This window comes from Mirounga leonina, unplaced genomic scaffold (assembly GCF_011800145.1).
Source record: "Mirounga leonina isolate KUSES-001 unplaced genomic scaffold, KU_Mleo_1.0 Mir_129, whole genome shotgun sequence".
Classification (NCBI taxonomy): Eukaryota; Metazoa; Chordata; class Mammalia; order Carnivora; family Phocidae; genus Mirounga; species Mirounga leonina.
This window is the reverse complement of record NW_023270323.1, coordinates 79,388,529-79,409,500: the sequence shown is the minus strand read 5'-3', so window position 1 is coordinate 79,409,500 and position 20,972 is coordinate 79,388,529. Positions and strand designations below refer to the sequence as shown.

The window sequence follows — 20,972 nt, the reverse complement described above, 5'->3', positions numbered from 1 at the left end:
CGCATTTTAAGTGAATGTTAGATATCCTGAAATAAAAACCATCTACATGGAATTTTTAAAGTAATAAAATTTTCCTTTTTCTTGGAATCCAGATGACTTTGTAGTTTGTTGTTTTTGTATTTTTTTCATTTTCTAGGAGCATGGTTCCTTTTTTCTTTTTGACTGCTACGTATACAGAAATAGTTGTTCTCCGGTGGCAGCCAGTGAATTTATCCACTGGTGCATTTATCCCAATATGTGAAAGTAAATAATGAAGTCAGTCTAATGAAGCTTGGTATTGGGGGTCTTGATATTCCTGAAAACAGGGATATGCTTATATTCTTTTTTAAAGGTGTGTGTTTAGTAACTTCACCTCTGAAGATCCTGTATCCGGGGCTGGAGTCACTGGATGTTGCAGCCTCTTGCCTTTGTCTTTACGGTGTTCTGAGTTGATCTGTTTTGCTGTTTGATGACAAAGGCCTGTTTCCGCTGCAGTTTGGGCTTGCCCTTGTCGGTGCTCTGGGAGCCTCTTCTGCTTAACTGCTGAATCCTCGCTCCTGGTCTTTCCGGCGAGAGTGCAGGGTAGAAGCCCCCCAGGATTTTCTTTGCGCTTGGACACTTGCTGTGTGTGCGGGGTCTCCTTGGCTGATCGCTGCGCAGGCAGGCCCGGGACCCCCCTGCCAGACACACTGCCCAGCTGGGTGGAAGCGTGTCCAGGAGCCCAGGTGGCAAGATCAGGGTGTAGACCCACAAACTGCTGCTTGTGATTTTGTGGTGGGCACTCACTGGACGTGCACTGGACACGCGCTGGACACGTGCTGCCTCTGGCACCGGGGGCCTGAGCCCCACACACAGCTTGGGGGAGGGGATGCAACCTGCAAAATGTACCAGCAACTTTTCCTCAGATTTCTGTGAGCTTCTCTGATGATAGCAGGTGAAGGCAAAGAGAGATTTAGAATTAAAAATGGAGTTGTTTTCTTTTGTTTTCCTAAATACACTGGGGTTGAAAAATAATCTTCATTTTAATAATAATAATAATAATTCAAATAATTCTGATTTTTCCTCTTTTCTAGACCTTGTTTATTCCATGCTCCATTTTTATGTCATTGAAATGTGCTGTTGTTTGGGTGTTGGTGTTTTCTTGGGGCAATCCTTCATGCACATTTTCCATGTAACTCCTTACGGCTCTCCGTGTTATTACTGTGTTTTTTCTGGCTTCTGGACCCTTCACTGGTTTTGAGTGATTTGATTTTGATGTGCCTCGGTGTAACTTTCCTTAGGTTTCTTGTGCTTCGGTTTGTTGAACTGAGATCTCTGGCTTAATAGTTTTCTTAAAGTTTGGGAAATTTGGGGCCATTATTTCTTCAGATATCTTTCCTGGTCCTGCCCACTGCTTTTTCTTCTCTCTTAAGGGGACTCTAATTACCTGCATATTTGGATGCTTGAGGTTGTCCTCTACATGGCCCACTGAGGCTCCTCTCAGTGTTTTTATTGTTTTCTGTCTGCAACGCATTCTGTGGACTTCACTGCTGTGTCTTCAGGCTTGTGAATCTCATCCACTGCAGCGTCTGAGCTGTCAGCCCCTCTCGCGCACTTTTCATCACCATCGTGGTAGTTGTATCTCTAAAAGTCTGATCTGGGTCTTTTTTTGGATCTTCTTTGTCTCTACTTAAGTTTTTTAGCACATAGAATATACCGTCATAATGACTTTTAATGTCATTCTGCTAATTCTAAAATCCTGTTTGTTCCAGGTCATTTTTGATTGATTGATTATGCTCCTCATTGTGGATCATGTATTGCTGCCTCTTTGCATTCCTGGTCATCTTTGATTGGATGCCAGGCATAGTGAAATGCTGGGTGCTAGGCATTTCTGTGCTCCTGTAAATCTTCTTGAGCTTTATTCTGAGATAGATTTAAATTGTGTGGGAAGTTTACTCTTGGGTCTTGCATTTGCAATGTTAGGTGGGTTGCTCAGTTTGGGGCTATGTTGCCATGATGGAGGCAGGGGACCCTGTGAGTTCCCATTCTCCCCAGTTTGGGGGGAACAGTAACTGTCCTTAGCCCTTTGTGAGTGCCAAGTACTGCCCTGGAACCCTTCCTGGTGATTCTCCCCTGGCCTTGGGGAGGTTTCCCCACACACCATGTTGACCAATGCCCTGCCGACTCCCCGCATCTCCAGAGCCCTCTCCAGGCAGCTGTCTCTGCGGTGGGCTGCCCTGTGGACCCTCGCTGCCTCAGCTTCCCTGGACTTCCAGCTCCTCCTGACTTGGGGTCTCTGGGCTGCGCTGTGCTTCTCTTCCTTGTGCCTCGACCTGGAAAGTCTCCCAGGGCAGTGGACCCCAGTGCAGTGTGGGGCTCGCTGCGTTTGTCCCCGCCCCTCAGGGGTTACTGTCCTTCAGTCCCTGCCGTTTGGCCTCTTGTCACTGCGACTGCACACAGTGCCCGTGCTTCTTTGGTTGTTTGGGTGGAAGGTATAAATGGGGCCCCTGCCCTGTTTTGCCAGAAGTGGGAGTCTGTATTCCACCACGTGTTGGTGCCCATGCTGGGACGTGCTCCTGGTGCTCCGTGTGCTCTGAGGTCGCCACGGCCTCCTTCCTCGTCAGTTTTCAGTGCCTCTTGCTGAGTTTGGTGCCACCACGTCCTCCATGCGTGTTTGTTAGGAGATCTGGTCCTTTGCGAGACAGATCATGATCTGGAAGCTCTAGTTGTCATTCTTCCAGTTAACATTTATTAGATACCAGCTGTGGGCTAGTACAACCCAAAAGCAACGTGTAACAGATTCAGCCCTGCAGAATACAACCTTGAGTGCTCGGAGTCTAATTTGAGTAAATCAGAATATTAAAAATACATGGTCCTTATATTTGAAACCAACACAAGTCTTGTTTTTTAGTGCAGGAAACTGTCCCACACAAGGGAAGTGAGAGGCAGTCTGGTTGGTGTGAATTCCAGCCCCACTGACGGAAGCAGCGGCTGGTGACCGTGTAGGCACCGAGGCGTTGGGCCGTCGGTGCTGAGTGCCTGGCCTGGCGGCATCCTGAGAGTTCATGTCTTCGTCCTTCTCAGTGCCCCAAGAAGACATCGGGTGCCCTTATCTCATTTCTTAGGGTGGTAAAAGTAGTTTGTGAGAGCGGTCATGTGAAGGCCGTCATTTTGGTCATTTCTGCAGATTGCTCTAAGACACCTGTAGGGCGTTTTGTAGTAAATCACACAATGCATGGGCCTTATGTTCAGCTGGACATCTGCAGGGCTTCTGGCTCTTCTGTGCTCTCTGAATTGCTGCCTGGAGCACAGGGACAGTAGGTACTTGGTGAACAGTTTGTTCCTGAGCAGGCGAGCGAGCCAGCGAGCGAGGGGAACACACGATAGAGAGGCTGCGGGGAGCTACTTGACCATCCGTGGTTTCTGCTGACTTTGTTCACAGCGATAGACTGCAAGTTTCCTCCAGATTTGACTGACGCTCAGGAGTTACGCAGAAGCTACCTCAGGTCTCCGATGTCTGTGCAGAGCTCCCAGCCGTCCGAAGCCACCTGTCAATCACTTACTTCAATGTCTTGCTACTTATTCTTCCACAGTGTGTTGAGGAGATCCTAGGGTATCTGAAATCCTGTTTCAGTCGGGAACCAGTGATGGCAACTGTTTGCGTTCAGCAGGTAAGAAAGTCCTTTCCTGTCCTGTCCGTTAAAGCCCCAACTCTGGGTGGGAGGGCAGGATGCTACTGGTCACGTGGAAGGTGGTGCTGGGGGCGTGTCCGGCAGCCCCCGTGTCACACGTTGGCTCACTCCGTTATTAGGCAGAGGGGTCCCTTTCCCATTCCCCTGCAAGAGGAGGAGGCCCATTACTGGAGAGGGCAGCTGGACTGTTGCTGAGAACTGCCGTCTTAGTGTCCCTCCAGGGTTCTGTTCGGAACGCTCAGTCTCGTTGAGAATCACGGTAGCGAGGCTCCGAGGTCTTCTTTACAGCTTACTTTGCCCTTCACCGCAGCGGTCTCACGGTGTTGATGGCGATTCCCAGCAGGGATTTCAGTCTGAATTTTTGCTAACGTGACTCTGCCTGGGAGACGCTCTGTGTATGGTTCATGCTGTTAAGTCAGATGCTCATGGCTTCAGTTCTCTCACTCTAGCTGTTGAAGACTCTCTTTGGGACAAACCTGGCCTCCCAGTTTGATGGCTTATCCTCCAACCCCAGCAAGTCTCAAGGCCGAGCACAGCGTCTGGGCTCCTCCAGTGTGAGGCCAGGCTTGTACCACTACTGCTTCATGGCTCCGTACACCCACTTCACCCAGGCCTTAGCCGACGCCAGCCTGAGGAACATGGTGCAGGCGGAGCAGGACCACGACACTTCAGGGTAACCTTCCAGATGTCCTGCTGGGGTGGTCGTGTCAGGGGGGCATCTTCGGTAGACCCATGACTGAGCGAGCAGTGCAGTTTGTAAAAAGTAAAAAAAAAAAAGTGAACCACAGTCTTCTCATACTCTACTGTATCCAAAGAACTTTGGAAAGTGTGATTGTTACCAAGATGCTGGAGGCATGGCCCTGCCTTCTAAGAAGTGTGTGATCCAGTGAGTAAGGTGGCGTGTGGGGGATCATGCAGGCTCGGGGCTGGGCGGGCGTGGGGAGGCAGCTGGGCTGTAGGGGCCGCCGGGGCTGCGGTGCAGGACGTGCTGGCCTGCTGACCGCAGGCGCCAGGTGGGGGCGGGCACCTCTCAGGTCTGCACTCGGGTGAAGGCGCGGCTTCCACGTGGTACAGGAGTGCCGGCCCCCGAAGGTGTCTGAAGGGCACTGAAGAGTCTCCTATAACAGCACTTCGCCTTTCATCACCTTGTGACTCGAAGTCTTCATTTACATTTATGATTGTGTTTTTGATGCCTGGAATATAGTAGTTGTTGCTTAAATGCCCGTAGTTATTAGATATTTGAGCTGCTACTCAGTGTAGTAACAAGAGAATTCCTTGTTTTTCCTTTTATGTAGATTGTGATAAAAGAGCTGCAGTTAACATACTAGAGTCAGAAGCGAAGGAAAATGCCCTTGTTGCAGGCTTTACGTGGGTGGCATACTCACTGTGTATCCAGTTCTCAGGAATAAATGTCTTCAAATACTTTGTTTAATAATATGGGGTATAAATAAAAAACTAAGGGAGCGCGTGTGTGTGTGTGTGTTAACTGTCCTCTAACTTCGTTTACCTTATAATTGTGAATCTTGAAGAATTTTTTCCTAAGAAAATCAAGTGAGATTTTCGTGGGCATCCCCTTTCTGGCCTCAGCGTGGCCTGGGCTGGGTGGTGGTGGGTTTCCCACGCCCGGCGCGCTCCCTCTGAGCGCCTGCCACCCAGACAAGGCCCGGGGCTCTTGTCACTGCGGGCTCGGCGCAGCCCGGCCGTCTGTGTTCGAGAGGAGTGGGTGCCGCGGCGTGCGTGGCCCCCCAGGCCCCCTGACTCCGAGTGTGGCTGGGGACGCAGGAGAGGATTTGAGGCCATTCTTGGCCCCCTTTTCTCCATCCGGCAGGTGGTTTGACGTGCTTCAGAAGGTGTCTACCCAGTTGAAGACCAACCTCACGAGCGCCACAAAGAACCGCGCGGATAAGGTGAGCGAGAGGCGCACGTGTCGTGCCAGAAGGGAGGACGGAGCTCGGCACTTCCCAGGTCGGCTGCCTGAAGTGTTCAGTTGAAGACCAACTCACGGATTTGTTCTTTTCTTTTTCCCGGCAGAATGCTATTCATAATCACATTCGCTTGTTCGAGCCTCTGGTTATTAAAGCTTTGAAACAGTACACAACCACCACGTCCGTGCAGCTGCAGAGGCAGGTCCTGGACCTGCTGGCCCAGCTGGTGCAGTTACGGGTCAATTACTGTCTTCTGGACTCGGACCAGGTTTGTTGTTTCTGGCTTCCTCCTGCCCTAGCTGTTGGTAAGTCAATACAGGTAGCCTGTGAGACCCTGCGGTCTGCCCTCGGGAGACGTGCCGCCGCTGCGTCTTCCCCAGCGCGGGCTCTCCGCCCGGGCGGGGCTGGGCTCGGGGTGGCCTATCCTCGAGGGTCAGGGCTTTTCTGTCCACTCACCCTCCCCACCCCAAGGGAAGTGCATTTAAATTTTAGATGCAACTAAGCCTTACTGTTCAGGAGGGCATTTTTGCAAAACGCAGGGACTTATTTTGAACAGATTATCAATTATGACATCTGGTTTCAAACAAGCTGACGTCCGGGCATGTCTGTAAAGAAGAACATGGTTTAAGGGAGCAGTAGCTGGTGCTGTGCCCTGAGAGGCCCTCCCGGTGCCTGTCTGACCAGCTCGGTGTTGACACGCCCTGGCCAGGTGGGACTCAGCTGTGGGGAAGCGATTCTGGAATCCCAGCCCCTCGGCACGCCGGCTGCATTCACCACACATAAAGTCGCCTGTAGGTCATGAAAATGTGACTGTCATTGCTGGGCCATGACCTTGGGCTTCTTTCCCAAGTGAGGTGGGAAATGTTTCGTAGACATCGGTGTGTCGGTAGATCATGTTGGCACCAACACTCACCTGAAAAGGTCTGTTGCTCAGAGAAATGAGTAAACACCTTCAGGATGCTTATCTCCCCACAAGTAGTATTGGGGTGCCATCTTCTGATGAAGGGGGGCTTGAAGGACCAGGCGTCATGGTGGCTGACATTTGCACTCCTTCTTTTGCCAAATTACCAGAAGAACATCGTCCAAGAGAGCTGCTCCCTTCCTTGGGGCAGATGCTCGTTGGAGGACGGTTAGGGACAGCATGCCCTTTCCTCTGACATAGGGATCTTGGGCGGGAGAGGCCTCGTCTGAAGCCTCGGGCGGTGGTGGCCCAGAGGGAGACAGGTGCATGCTGACTGGGGCGTGAAGAATAAGGGCGCCCTGGGGGCTTTTCAGGCGGAAGTCAGGGCCCACCTCGAGGGCCGCTCTGGGGGCACAGAGCCATCGGCTCCACCCAGGGCTGCACCCCACCGTCTCCTCAGCCTCCAGTCGTGACTCCTCCCAGGCAGAGCTCGATGTTCTCCTGCGGAAGGGAGAGGCTGCTCTCTTTCTGGGCTGCCTTCAGTGTGACCGCCATTCTCTCTTCAGTCTTTCTACATAGACTCTCTTCTCAGAGACGGTGTAATTTTTGTTGCTTCCTTCTGTCTTACTAAAATCTCCACCTGACGCGTGCACGTGGAGAGGGGCCGGCCTCAGAGCTCCAGCAAAGCCGCCTCCCAGCCACCTCTTCCATGGTGCTGCTGGCCTTTCCTTGCCGTGAGTGCTCTAGCCTCACATTTGTTCGGATTTGCTCGTATAGCTCAGAGCCCTTGCTCCCCATCCCCGAGGAGTTCAGTACAATGACTGTAGGAAAGGGGAACAGGCGGACCATTTAATTCAGTTCCCATCATGATCTGTGGAGCACCTGCTCCGTGTCTGTGTCACGCCCGCGGGCTGGGAGCAAACAGCAGTATGTAAGTTCCAGGCTCGAGGTTGGGAGAGCGCAGGTGCTTGGAGCAGAATTGGACGCAAACTGGCTCAAAGCCAGGCCTGCAGTGCTGCCTGTGCCCTCAGGGTCCCCTTCCCTGCCCGACAGCAGCCCCCTGCATCAGCCCCTTTGAATGCCGGGGTTTGGGAGGAGGTGGTGGGCTGATGTGGGCATCTTCTTACCAGCCAGTGTCGGGGCATCCATGCCGCTCGGGGTGTGAGCCGGGGCGAGCTGGCCCCCAGATGTGTCTGCGTTCTGCTCGGTGTCTCCTGGAGCGCGCAGTCTCTCTTCCCGGATCTCCCACCGACTATTCAGTAAAGCGTCCTGGATAATCTAGTCTGACAGAATACGTCTGAGTTCTTGTATACACACAAGTTTACTGCCAGGAACTTGTTAAAACTGACACAAGTAAGTAGGGAGAAAAGTAACCTAGTTTGCGCGTTTTAATTACTGATGTGAAAATTTTATTTTCCTGCTTGTAGGTGTTTATTGGATTTGTGCTGAAGCAGTTTGAATACATTGAAGTAGGCCAGTTCAGGTAATGGCATTTTGTTCTTTTAGATTTTTTGTCCTTATTACGCACTGACATGTGATTTTAGATTATTAAGATGAACATTTACTTTAAAGGATTGTTAACACATTTTTGCTAGATATTTTTTTAAGTGGAACTCTGATTAACACACTGTGTTTTTATTTCTCTTAAAAATTGATGTGTCTCAAGACTTGTTTAGAAATAGTTCTGCATCTGGAATTAGATGTGTCAGTTTTTTTTTTTTTTTTTTTTTTAAAGATTTATTTATTTATTTGAGAGAGAGAATGAGAGAGACAGAGAGCACATGAGAGGGGGGAGGGTCAGAGGGAGAAGCAGACTCCCCGCTGAGCAGGGAGCCCGATGTGGGACTCGATCCCGGGACTCCAGGATCATGACCTGAACCGAAGGCAGTCGCTTAACCAACTGAGCCACCCAGGCGCCCTAGACGTGTCAGTTTTCACATTTCAGAGCGTTTAATTATGATATCAGACTGCTAAATGCAGTCTCTTCTGCTGGAATGCTGATTGGTTTTTGAGCTTTCTAGAGAAAACACGTTTTAGATGTGGCTGCCTGTGGTAAAGGTGGTTATTGTGTGCTTTCCTGAGAAGAACTGCAGCTCTCCCTTACTGGACACTAAGGCCTGAATACCCTCTCCTGTGCCAGAGACAGGCGTTTAAGTGTAGTTACTGAAAATGAGATCTCTTCAGTGTCTGAGTTGCAGTGGACCCTTGAACAACATGGGTCAGGGGTGCTGACCCCCGCATACTCAGAAATCCGCATGTAACTTGTGCCTCCCCAAGAAGCTAACTACCAAGAGCCTGCTGTTGACCAAAAGCCTTACGGATAATGTCAACAATCGATTAACTCATATTCTATGTGTTATATGTATTGTGTGTATTCTTACAATATGTGAGCCAGAAAAAAAGAAAATGTTAAGAAAACTGTGAGGAAGATAATATATATTTATAGTATAGTATTGTATTTATTAAAAAAAAAATCCTGTGTATAAGTGGACCCGCGCAGCTCAAACCCATGTTGTTGGGGGTCAGCGGTCCTTAGTAAGTAGGGAGACACAGTGAAGAAGGATGTGTTCTCAGTGTCCGTTGGGTCTAGAGACCCTGGACTTTCTTACTCTAATTAGGTGACATTTTGCCTATGTGATTTGAGACAAGTTACTTTTTCCTCCTTTGAGTCTCAATTTCTTCAACTGAAGAGAGAAGGGGCAGGAGGAGAACTAAGAAGATTGTGCCTTGGGGCATCCAGTGCCGTTGGGTGCTTTCCGGGGGCTCTCCCTCAGCCCTCCCCATCCACCCCTCCTTCCGCTTCCCTTTCTCCCCTCATTCCCTCCCCTCACTCTCCCCACTTCCCCCCCTGCCCCCTTGCTCTGTCCTTTTCCCTTTTGCTCTCAGTTCGGAATCATTAGTAATTTCATGTTGTTTATATTGATTATGTATCTTAATTTTAAAAGGAAGTATCTAAATGGATGTTTTTGTTTCTAGGGAATCAGAGGCAATTATTCCAAACATCTTTTTCTTCCTGGTATTACTATCTTACGAACGCTATCATTCAAAACAGATCATTGGAATTCCTAAAATCATTCAGCTCTGTGATGGCATCATGGCCAGTGGGAGGAAGGCTGTGACACATGGTAACGGGACAAACCTTTCCCTGTGGTCGTCAGTAATGATGTGCTGGACAGTGTTAGTCTTCATTACACCAACTTCCAACTGTGCCCGCGGCTGCACCGTGCTTTGTAGCTGTGTGTGTACATGCGTGTGCGAGCGTGCATGTGTGCATAGGCGTGTGTGTGTGTGCACGTGTGTGTGCATGTGCGCACGGCTTAGCGAGGCCACAGAAGGGAGAGAGCTCCCCCCTTTACTCTCAGGAGCTTACAGTCTCCTAAGGTAAAAACACAAGAAGCAGTAAGGTGATCTGAGGTACAGAGAGAGTCTGACATAAACACTCTAGTCTGATTACGTGAAACACACGAAACTGAAAAATCCACCTTCTGTAAGGACACTTGGTGTATTGTGCACCGGCCCGGGAAGGAGTGGTCTGGCCTCGGTTCAGGGCCTTCTGTGCTGCCTGGTTCTTTGTAGAGACTTAACTGAGGAGCACAGACAATGGTCTGCCCACAAGCAGCCTCCTCTCACCTGCACAAGGAGGTTGGGGTTTGAAGAATAAACTGTAAATCTTCAGCATTTTCCCTTGACTCCTCTCTGGCTCCATTGTCAGGAATCAGTAGGCTTTTGAACCTTGGTGAGGTACATCCTAAGACCTTTGTAGACCGCAGAGGAGGGCGCTGTGGTGTGCAGCGTTCTCTGTTCCATGTGGTTGTGGTAAAGCAGGTAATGTGTGGAGGGGTAGACACTCAGCACCATCTGATTCTCACGGTCTCTGGAGTCGCCTTTGCCGTGGCCTCACAAGGGCTTTCACACCACAGCAAAAGTTCACACTTGTACACACACGGAGTTTGGGGTCCCTGGTGCAAATGTCAAATAGAAGGATGACGAAAACCCCCTCGATTAGAGGGTCTTTGGGTAGAAAATCAATGGCCAGTACTTTCTTGTGGAAGACGTGGTCTCCTGTAGAACACTCAGCAAGTATGCTGTGTGTGCGTGTGCCTGAGTGTGCCCGAGTGTGCGTGCCACTAGGCAGACAGCGCCTTACAGTGACATCAGTGACATGATTGGGCCACACCCTTCCCCATGAGAGACGTTTCTTAGACAGTTTGTCCCTGCGGTGGCGGTAGACTGAGGAACCTAGTTTGACTGCTGTTTTGGATAAAGACAAGACTTGGGGGAAAGGCTTTATCTAACGAGAGTGAGTTATTATTAAAACAGCATAGAAATCTAATACTTTACATATTTTCTCTTGAAGAACACTGTCATCTTTTCAGGTAAATCTTTAAGTGGAGTGTGCATTAGAGTAGGATGTTGCTACTTTAGTTAGTTGGAAGATTTTAGTTTGAATTTGGCTTTTGGATTTGTGTCTCTTTTGTCAGAAATGATGTTACATCACAACACCCTAGTTTTTGTTTTTGTTTTTTTAAGATTACACAAAATGATCAGTAAGTGTCTGAGGAAGACCTGTGGCCTCCATGATGGCATACTGATAATTCGTAGCGCTCACTGATAACCCGAATTTATCCCTTATCATAAGCCGTGCACGGATTAGAGTTTTCTTATTTTTTGGACGTGTCTTGGAGGTGTTAAGCTCTGTCTGCAGTGTAACGGTTTGCGATGCCTTCTGAGCCTGCCTTTTTACACCACAGCCATACCAGCTCTGCAGCCGATAGTCCACGACCTCTTTGTCCTGAGAGGAACCAATAAAGCCGACGCAGGAAAAGAGCTTGAAACCCAGAAAGAGGTGGTGGTGTCGATGCTGCTGAGACTCATCCAGTACCATCAGGTAAGGGAGGCGTGGGGCGGTCCCTGGCACTCCATTGTCTCTGCAGGGGAAGGAGGAAATGCCCTGTGGCCCACGGTCCACTAATTAGCGGATGATCCTTTGTGCTGCCGCCGGCTCTCAGTCTGGGGAGATGCCAGGGAGGGATAGGCTTGCCGAGGTTTGGTCTTTAAAGCTGTACAGCCACATGGGGAGGTCACCTGCCACCTGACTGACAGTCACAAGGTCATTCAAGGAAGTAAATAAGTTGGAGACCCTCTTCTCCAAAATTACCAAAAATCAGTTAATTGACATTGATCAAAATGATAGAATTCTAAAAGATGATTTTAAAAATCTCACATCTGAGGGGCACCTGGGTGGCTTAGTCGGGGAAGCGTCTGACTTCGGCTCAGGTCGTGATCTCGGGGTCCTGGGATCAAGCCTCACATTGGGCTCCACGCTCAGCGGGGAGTCTGTCCCTCTCCCTCTTCCCTTCCCCCATCTCGTGCTCTGTCTGTCTCTCAGATAAATAGCTAAAATCTTTTTTAAAAAAAATCTCACATCTGAAGTAATCTAAAGACTTTATTTTGTACATCTATTTACCATATACTGAAGTAGGACTAGGGTCTTTTCCTTTGTGCTAACTGTGGTTTTGTTTTCCGTAAGGTGGAGCACAATTTCAGGCTGATTGGGGTGGGGCCTCAGTGCAGAGATCTAGCATCAGGCCTCTCCAGTGAGGCCACTCTTAGCTTGCTCGCTTGCCTGGCCCTCACTGTTTTGTAATTCTTGGTAGCTATTTGTCTTTGAATCTTAAAGTCATCAGCTTTTCTCGTGGAAACACTTTCTTTGTGCATACTCATTTTGGTTAATCTATATAATGTTTAATTAAATGCTTACTGTTTAGTTAAATCCCATAATTACAATGAAAGGTACAAAGCACACTGGGTTGGAGGGCGGCCTGGAGAGTGGCCCGTCAGCCACATGCGCTTGGGGAGCTCTCCGTCTGCTTCTTCAGAGGACAGAGAGGGTCGGCTAGCCTTTGCTGAGGAGAGTCAGAATGGAGTGCAGGTCCCCCTCTTGTGGGAGAAGCGCTGACAAGCCCACTGAGCAGAGGGGCGGCTGTGGAGGGGGCAGGCGGGTGGGCTTCTTACAGAGTAGCTTGGATTGGCTTGGCTGCCTTTGCGGCGCTTGTGGTGAACAGGCCAGGCTGACAGGCATTTTTGTCAACAGGCAGGTGGTAAGTATTTTCAGTTTTGCAGGCTCTAGGGCATCAGTTGCAACACCCCAGGTCGGCTGCTGTGGACAAAAGCTGTCCCAGCCAGTGTGTTCACGGCGGGTATGGCCATGTGCCAGTAAAACTTTATTTACAAAAACGGGCTTTTAGCTGCCTCTGCTTAGAACTGATCACTCATAAACTCGTGCTCGACCATGGGTAACTTCTCTGAGAGTAAGTGCGACTCGGTAGGAGATCAGCTTTGTAAAGAGCACAGAGTTGAAATTAATGTACACAGAAGTCAGGCGGCGTCTGCAGAATAGTTTAGTCAGGGCTGTGTTTGCGTTTTTCCAAAGGTTAGTATAAATTTGATTCTCTTTTTGTGCCTTTTCTCTGATTGTGAAATCTTGTAAACTCCGTAGAAGCATAGAAGTATAATGATGGCACGTGATCCCAAGGACTGTGCTTGTTGGAGGGTGCCCCTTGCATTTTCTTCTGCGGTTTCCCATGTGTCCCGGGGCCAGGGTGGCACTGCGGGCATCAGGCCCTCGCTGGGTTTGCATCCTGGAGTCGGAGCTGGGGTCAGTGCGGGCACATGTGCTCTGGGAGCACGACCGGCTGGGAGCTCTGACCTGCCCCCCACCCCCTGCAGGTGTTGGAGATGTTCATCCTGGTCCTGCAGCAGTGCCACAAGGAGAACGAAGACAAGTGGAAGCGACTGTCTCGGCAGATAGCCGACGTCATCCTCCCGATGTTAGCCAAGCAGCAGGTTTGTCCCACGTCTGCCTTGTTGCCGTGGGGTCCCTGGGACACCTTCCAAAGTGGCAAAGGTTCTTATAGGAGGCGGTGCTTGGGATTGGCATTTCACTGAGTTGTAACAGATTTGATTTGTGATCCTTATCAGTGCCGCTCAACAGGGCAGGGATTTCATTCATTCTCAGTGACCTTCTCAGGTTGCTGTGTCGCCCGCTTCACAAGAGCAGAGCCCAGGCCCACCCAGAGGTGCATGGCTGGAGAGGGCCGGGGCCAAGGCAGAGCCAGCGGTCTGAGTCCAGAGCCGTGTCCTTTCCCGTCTGGCTGCCCTGCCTCCCTCATTCTGCTCAGTCAGGCGTTGCTATTTGATCTTGAGCTGTTTGTTTTCCCTTGTCAGCCGTGATCCATCATTTAAGCAGAACTTCTGTAATCAAGCGATGCGATCAGTTGTCTCCATAATTGCAGCGAGCAAGGTGATCTGGCTGTGCCGTCGGGGATGGAGCCCACTCAGTCACAGGGCTTCTGAGCCATGTCTGCCACCGGGTGTCCGAGGACAGGATGCCCGTTGCAGGTGCAGCAGCACCTTTGTAAATGGGGTGTTGGGGGTGTCCCAGGGTGGCAGGGGAGTGCCTCTGATGGCCCTCCAGGAAGCCTCACCAGCGGTCAGCAGAGCTCTGGGTCTTAAGCGCTTTGGATGCGTCAGCAGATACCTGTTTGCTCATCTTGATTGTCCTGGTGGAGGAAGCAAGTACTCTGGGTAATAGGCAGTGTCCGTGACTCTTGGCCGTCGGTGCAAATGTGCAGACGTGATGCGGTAGCTCTTACTGTCTTCATCGCCTCAGCCCCATTCTGGTTTCCTAACGGACTTGTTATCCAGCAGCCACTTGACAGGGAGGGAGTCTTGACTTGAGGTGACATTGACAGAGGGCAGTTTTAATAAATTGGTGAATGTGGTGTTTTAACGTGGTCACGGTTTCCATGTCTGTGGATCTATATTTTTAGAGTAGTACTCCAAAAACTTTATTCCAGTCTCTCGTTTGTAAACAATCTAAGGAAGGTGGAGCTGGAAGGCCGGAAGGCATGGTAAATGTCCAGCTTGATCCCTGCCCCAGTGAAGCCGTGTGAACCGCTGCACAGTGCCCACCAGGTGGCTAAGCGCAGGTGCATGGTCCATGCACAGGTAGTGCTGGGCCCTCTTCAGTACCAGCAGTAAATACGAACGTGAACAGAGCCATTGAAAAGCCTGCCCTCTAGGAGTGACAGTTTCATTGGATGGGGCTGGAGGAGACAGACCACAGAAGTAACTTAGTGACGTGTGTGAAACACCAGATGGCAGCAGGTAATGTAGGGTGGGCCAAGGAGAGAAGAGAGGTGGGAGTGGCCAGGCAGGGCTGCGTTGCTCAATTTGCCTAAACCTGACCTGGGTTAAGAGCTTTCTAGGCAGAGAAAACACAGCAGTGCAGACCCTAAGGTGTGGGAGCCTGCCCGGTGGGATCAGAGAACTTCGAGAGGCCACGTGCATGGAGCAAAGTGGCCATGGGGAGTAGGGAGGGCAGCCAGGGTCTGGGGGGCGTGGAGGGCCTCTCGGGCCGGTGTGGAGGACTTTGGGAAGCCTGTAGAGGGTTTGGTACAAAGAAGTGGCATGGTGTGATTTGAGAGCTGAGGATAATCTCAGGGTAGGAGTGAGGGCTGAGCAGGGGCACCTGCCTGCGGCATGGAGGTTGCGTGCACCAGGGTGGGGAATGAGGTGGCGAGCAGTAGCCACCTGCTAAATACGGTGTGGAAGCAGAACTGGTAAGCTTGGCTCTCAGCTTCACGTGGATGGGAGCGGGGAAGCTCGCAGGTGTTGGGCCTCCTGTCTACGGAGTTGGGGAGATGAGGAGGAGGGATCCTGGTCTGGGCGTGTGCAGCTGGCTTACCTGGGAGGCACTCTGGAGAGGCTGAGGCCGGCATTTGGGTGTACGAGTCTGCAGTTGTTGAGGTGGAGCTGAGCAGGAGGTGAACATCAGGATGGGAAGAGGTCACCAGGGGACCCTGTGTAGTTGGGAAGGAGGGGAAGGCCGAGCTCTGAGCTTAGAGGCCAGAGAGGTGAGGACAAGTCCATGGAGGAGGTGGGGAAGGAAGAGCAGGTGGGGTGGTATTATTGAAGCCAAGAAAGGAAGGCATTTCCTGGAGGAGAGAGGGGTCAGCTTTCGGCTGCTCACAGGCTGAGCAGATGAGCTGGGAGCTGACCCTGCATTTGGCAGCCTGGTGGCCACTGGGGAGGTTTGAGTGGGTGGAGGGTGTAGAAGCCTGGCTCAGGTGTGTTGGTGAGAGAGGAATAGGAAAGAAACGGACTCTGAGAAGGAGTAGATGTGGGGTGGCAGCCAGAGGTGGAAAGAGGGGTTAGGGCCTGTGCATATACTGAGGGCAAAGGCAGAGGGGATTGCCCTCATGGGGCTGGGGCTGGGGCTGGCCCTGGCTGTGGGCCTGGTGTACTCCTCCTGAAGACCCAGAAGAGGCAGAGCTGGTGGGGCAGGTGCAGGCCTGGGTGGAAGGCTTGGGAGTGTAGAAGCTCTCTGGATGGTTTCCTGACCGTTGAGGTAGACTCGGTGCATGTGGTGTTCACATGGGCACCTGAAAACAGTGCATCTCTGCAGACAGGTTCACTGGCTATGGACACACTCTTAGTGATGAGCAGTACCCATCACGAAGGCAGTGCTTAAACACATGGTGGGAGACACTTAGCTTGGAATATTTTGCATCCATTAAAAACGTTAGATTTTAAAACCTGTTGCCTTGGGAGTTATCCATTCCATTTTTAAGGGAAAAAAGCAGAGACATTCATAACATGATTTTTCAAATCAACTTAAACAAAAACCTCTCTACGTGTGTTTGGGTATAGGATTATAGGAACATGGAGAAAGTTAGAAATACAGTTGACCCTTGAACAACAAGGATGTTTTTCTATAAATACAGGACAGTCCTGTATGTATATTTCCTCTTCCTTATGATTTTCTTAATGACATTTTGTTTTCTTTAATTTACTGTATTGTAAGAATGCTGTATGTAATCTGTGTACAAAATATGTGTCAATCAACCGTTTCTGTTATCCGTTAGGCTGCTGGTCATCAGTAGGCTATCATTTTGGGGAAGTCAGAAGTTATACACGAATGTTCAGCTCTGTGGGGGTGGCTGCCTTTGACCCCCATGTTGTTCAAAACTCAATGGTACGCCAGTTTATTAACATTTGTCGTAACTGGCTGAGTAGGGATGGGGTGCAGGTAAAGCGAAGAAAGGAAAAGAGTTGTGTGTGATATCCCATTTAGGTAAATTCTGTATGTATAAAAAAGAGCTGCATGAGAGAGGGTCCCAGAGTGTGGATGGTGATCATGTCAGAGGGCTGTGATTCCAGCGGGTTTTTCCATACTTTTAAATATTTGAATCTTTTACAGAAAATGTATGTTGTTTAGATAATAAAAAGCTAAATGAAAAAATTTCCCTTATGGGAAAAATGTAGCTGATACGGTGTTCTAAAAACCGTTTTCCTGGTTCACTGCTAAAGATGCTTTCAAAGGCAGGGCTGGTAATGCTTGGATGGTCAAGGTCATTTGACCTAGAGGTACCTAACTTGAGGTAGAAATGTTAACATGTTTGTTGACTTACGGGAAAACATTTGTGATGTTTAATTGCAACAGATGCACATTGATTCTCATGAAGCCCTTGGAGTGTTAAATACTTTATTTGAGATTCTGGCCCCTTCCTCCCTCCGTCCCGTGGACATGCTTTTACGGAGTATGTTTGTCACTCCAGATACAATGGTGAGTGTCTTGCCTCATGATGGCACCTTCTTTTCATGCCTGTGCAGCGGTTCATCAGAGTCACCTGGGGACTCTGTCAGGGTCATGGTGGGGCCTGGGAATTTGCATTTTAAACAGGTTCCCAGATGGTATTGATGCTGCTTGTCTGGGACCACACTTTGGAACCAGTGATAATTTATTGGCTTTATTGATAGAATGGTAAAATAGGAGTAATTTTCATTCATGAAACTAGCAATCAGAAAAAAGTGTAATTCTCTTTTTACTTCAACTATCCCGTGTTTTCTCTCTTTTAGGCATCTGTGAGCACTGTTCAACTGTGGATCTCAGGAATCCTGGCCATTTTGAGGGTTCTCATTTCCCAGTCAACTGAAGATATTGTTCTTTCTCGTATTCAGGAGCTCTCCTTCTCCCCATATTTAATCTCCTGTCCAATAATTGATAGGTTAAGAGATGGGGACAGTACTTCAACACCGGAAGAACACAACGAAGGGAGACAAATCAAGAGTTTGCCAGAGGAAACATTTTCAAGGTATGCTCTCTATCTAAGCCTTTAACCATCCCATGGCCTTCAGGAAGCCGTAGCATTTTGCGATCAGTAAGTCTGCAATAACTCCTGGTCTTGCTTCAGCACTGCAAGTGGGGTAAAGAAGTCTGTGTGGATGTACTTTCTTTACCTGATCTGCCTCAACTGTGGCCCTGGGTTCATGTCTCTCTTACAGCTCTGTCATGTCCCATCTCGTATCCTTGTTAAAGGCCACACAGTGGTTGACCATGGCAGTGGGGGCTAAGGCTGGCCTGACCTAGGTGCTAGCAGTAAGGATGTGTGTTGTGTTGCCTGCAAAGAGTTTAAAAATCTAAGAAAACCCACTAAAAGTCTAATTTTTATTCTCATGTGTATTGGCCATTCTAAACACAGTCAGTAATAAAATCTTTCTTCTGCCAGGGTGACTGTTCCCACTGTGTTCCCCATGGTGTACTTGTGATATGAAATCATGTCTACCCTCACAAATTATTTGGAGGCTCCTTGAGGGCAGTAATCAAAAGTCAGGCCCAGTAAATGCTTATTGCCTAGACAAGTGTGTGTCCACCTTTGCTGGATTCAGGGCACTCAGTAAGGTAGAGCTGGTGAGATGTCCCATGAGTGTGGTTTGTGCGGATGTGCTTCTTCCAGGCAGGCCCACATAACATCCGTTTAGCCTCCCTGTCGTTGGTCATTGGTGAGGTGCCTGTGTGTTTATGGAGATAAATCCAGTAAAGTTGCCCGACACCCTTTTGTTTGTAGGTTCAACCAGGTAGCCTTTGGCTCCCTCTGCTACATTTAAGCAGGTGGCTAAAATGGATGATACATTAAATTCCTACAGTGGATTGTTGTCTGGTATTTCTGTGATGCTTTATGGTTTGCAAAGCTTTAAAGAAACACTACATGTCATTTTATCCTTCTAACAGTCCTGAAGGTGATATGTTTACTGCCATCTCGTAAGTGAGGAAGGTGATACACAGAGAGGGAAAGTGATTTAATACAAAGGGATGGTATTAAATGTTGCACTTTGTTTACTTAACTTTATTTATATTTTTACTTCACCTCTACCATATGTATTTTTCCAGTATACCTCATATAATTACTCTATAACAGTCACCTAATTGACTATCGGGCTTTTCCCTTTCTTTGAAGGTTTCTACTACAACTAGTTGGCATTCTTTTGGAGGATATTGTTACAAAACAGCTAAAAGTGGAAATGAGTGAACAGCAACATACTTTCTATTGTCAAGAACTAGGCACGCTGCTAATGTGTCTGATCCATATCTTCAAGTCTGGTAGGTACCTCAGACTAACCTTCATAGAGCATCTGTATATTCCATGTCCTGTACTATACACTCTCAGAGGTAGGAACTTTGCTGCCCAGTGCAAGCTCTGCTGTGCTTAATGTGCATTTGAAAATGTTTTGTTGGGGCGCCTGGGTGGCTTAGTCGGTTAAGCGTTTGCCTTTGGCTCGGGTCATGATCCCAGGGTCTGGGATCAAGCCCCACGTCGGACTTCCTGCTCAGTGGGGAACCTCCTTTGCCCTCCCTCCCCACCCCACCGCTTGTGCTCTCTCTCTCTCTCAAATAAATAAATAAAAATCTTAAAAAAAAAAAAAAACCCCAAAATGTCATACAATTAAAAAAAAAAAGAAAATGTTTTATTGGTGAAAAAAAGTAAACCTGAGGGCTTCCTCCTCTCTTAAAGATTTGGAAGCCCAAGATATTTTTGTACCTTTACATGTGATTGTGAATTAAAAAGGATGCATCAGAAACAACCAGTCCATATTAGGATAGTCAGTGCTTTCTAAGAGGAATGAGTGTTTTCAAGAAGAATGCCTTGGCTTAGATTAAATGGGTGAGAAGCCGGAAGACTTTAGTTACAGGGTACAGCTATATCTTTCTTCTTCCAGCAGGAAAAGCAAGAGGCAATTCTAATCTCTAGGAAAAATAAACAAGGAAGTCATGGTCCAAATATGAAGCAAACCAAAGTATGGCATGATTTTCAACAATCAATTTGATTGAAACCCTTGAATTTAAATAGCTTCTTTAAGTGGCTCAGGGGTCATGACCAAGGACCTATAGAAAGAAATGTTATTCTACGTTTCTTGGCTTTGTTGGAAACTATATTCACATAATCATAAATGCTGTTTGATTTTTCAATTTTAAAGTCATTTTGTGAATAAAACATTGAAGACTTATTTACTTAATTTTGGTTTCAGAACAGAATGAAAATGTTTTTATTTCCAAGAAAAATAAAAGGGAAACTAACCAACTTAATTTGGGAGTGGAAGGTAGAGAAAAAGGTGGAGGGATGGAAGGATCACTAATCGCATCTTGCATTGTTGGGGTTATACAGTCATATCTGAAGTTGACACAACAGGAAATAGGGGCTACAGAGTTAACCAAATAGAACCAAAAATGTAACTTCGGTTGATGGGTAGCATGAGTGAGGTGCATCTCCTCTCTAATAGGGTAGAGTCTGTAACCGTCACTCAGTGTGACTCCGGCAAATCCAGCAGGTTCACTTGCAGGGGAGGACTCTATCCTGTGATAGAGCAAGAAAAGAAAAGCTTAAGAGTTCCTGGAAGTACAGAGGTCACTGTTCTCTTTAGGTATGACCACCTCAGGCACTTTCATTCTGTTGCCCTGTCAAGTATTTCCATGTTTCAGCTCTGATTTCTATGTTGGCTCTGTTCTCTGGTGGGCTTCTTCCCCATGGCAGGAAGGATGACCCCTGGCCACCTCTGGTCTCAGCCCCGGCGTGAGTCCTGTGCGTGCGCGTGAGGCCCTGGGTGCTCTGGCCCACTTGGGCCAGGTGAGAGATTGGACAGCATTCGTTGAGAGAGGGAGCGAGGGCTACTTCCTCACAGTAAGACAAGAGGAGCAGATGAATAATAGATGGTCTGCTGCAGGTGATAAAAGTATGTCAAGTCGAATTTCGGAGGTAACTGTCAGACCTAGAAACAAGACAATTGCCTGAAGAGGGATGGGGCAGGGCATTTGTAAAATCAGAAGCCTCTCTCTACTATTGGATTTTTGAGTTGTGTACATACTACTTTCATACAAATTAAAACACACACATGCACCACGTATGTACCTTCAGAGCAGGACATAGTTCTCATTTTCAGCCCTTCTTCACTTGGCAAAGATGCACCAGGTCAGCCCGCTCTGGTGCCATGTGGTCAGGAAGGCTGATGTGGCTCTTGCCTTCGTGGGGCTTGCAGTCCAGTGGGGAGGATGATGCACAGGCAGGGAGTCGTGAGTCTGGATGTTGCTTGTGAAGGAAGCAAGCAGAACAGCAATAGGCAGAACGGGGGGTGGGGGGGGTGGGGGGAGGACAGGGT

The 20,972-nt window shown here is 48.8% G+C and overlaps 1 protein-coding gene across 6 annotated transcripts in view; it reads left to right on the top strand.

Moving 5' to 3' along the window:
• HTT (huntingtin) overlaps positions 1-20,972 on the top strand; it is a 139,330-nt gene that overhangs the window by 76,593 nt on the left and 41,765 nt on the right. For all 6 annotated transcript variants that reach the window (XM_035005403.1, XM_035005405.1, XM_035005408.1 and 3 more), the window contains 11 exons: positions 3,552-3,629; positions 4,100-4,323; positions 5,479-5,557; positions 5,682-5,843; positions 7,904-7,959; positions 9,453-9,601; positions 11,228-11,364; positions 13,206-13,322; positions 16,984-17,106; positions 17,400-17,635; positions 18,779-18,921. In XM_035005403.1, the coding sequence (XP_034861294.1) occupies positions 3,552-3,629; positions 4,100-4,323; positions 5,479-5,557; positions 5,682-5,843; positions 7,904-7,959; positions 9,453-9,601; positions 11,228-11,364; positions 13,206-13,322; positions 16,984-17,106; positions 17,400-17,635; positions 18,779-18,921 (1,504 nt within the window). The remainder of the gene's footprint in view (positions 1-3,551; positions 3,630-4,099; positions 4,324-5,478; positions 5,558-5,681; positions 5,844-7,903; positions 7,960-9,452; positions 9,602-11,227; positions 11,365-13,205; positions 13,323-16,983; positions 17,107-17,399; positions 17,636-18,778; positions 18,922-20,972) is intronic.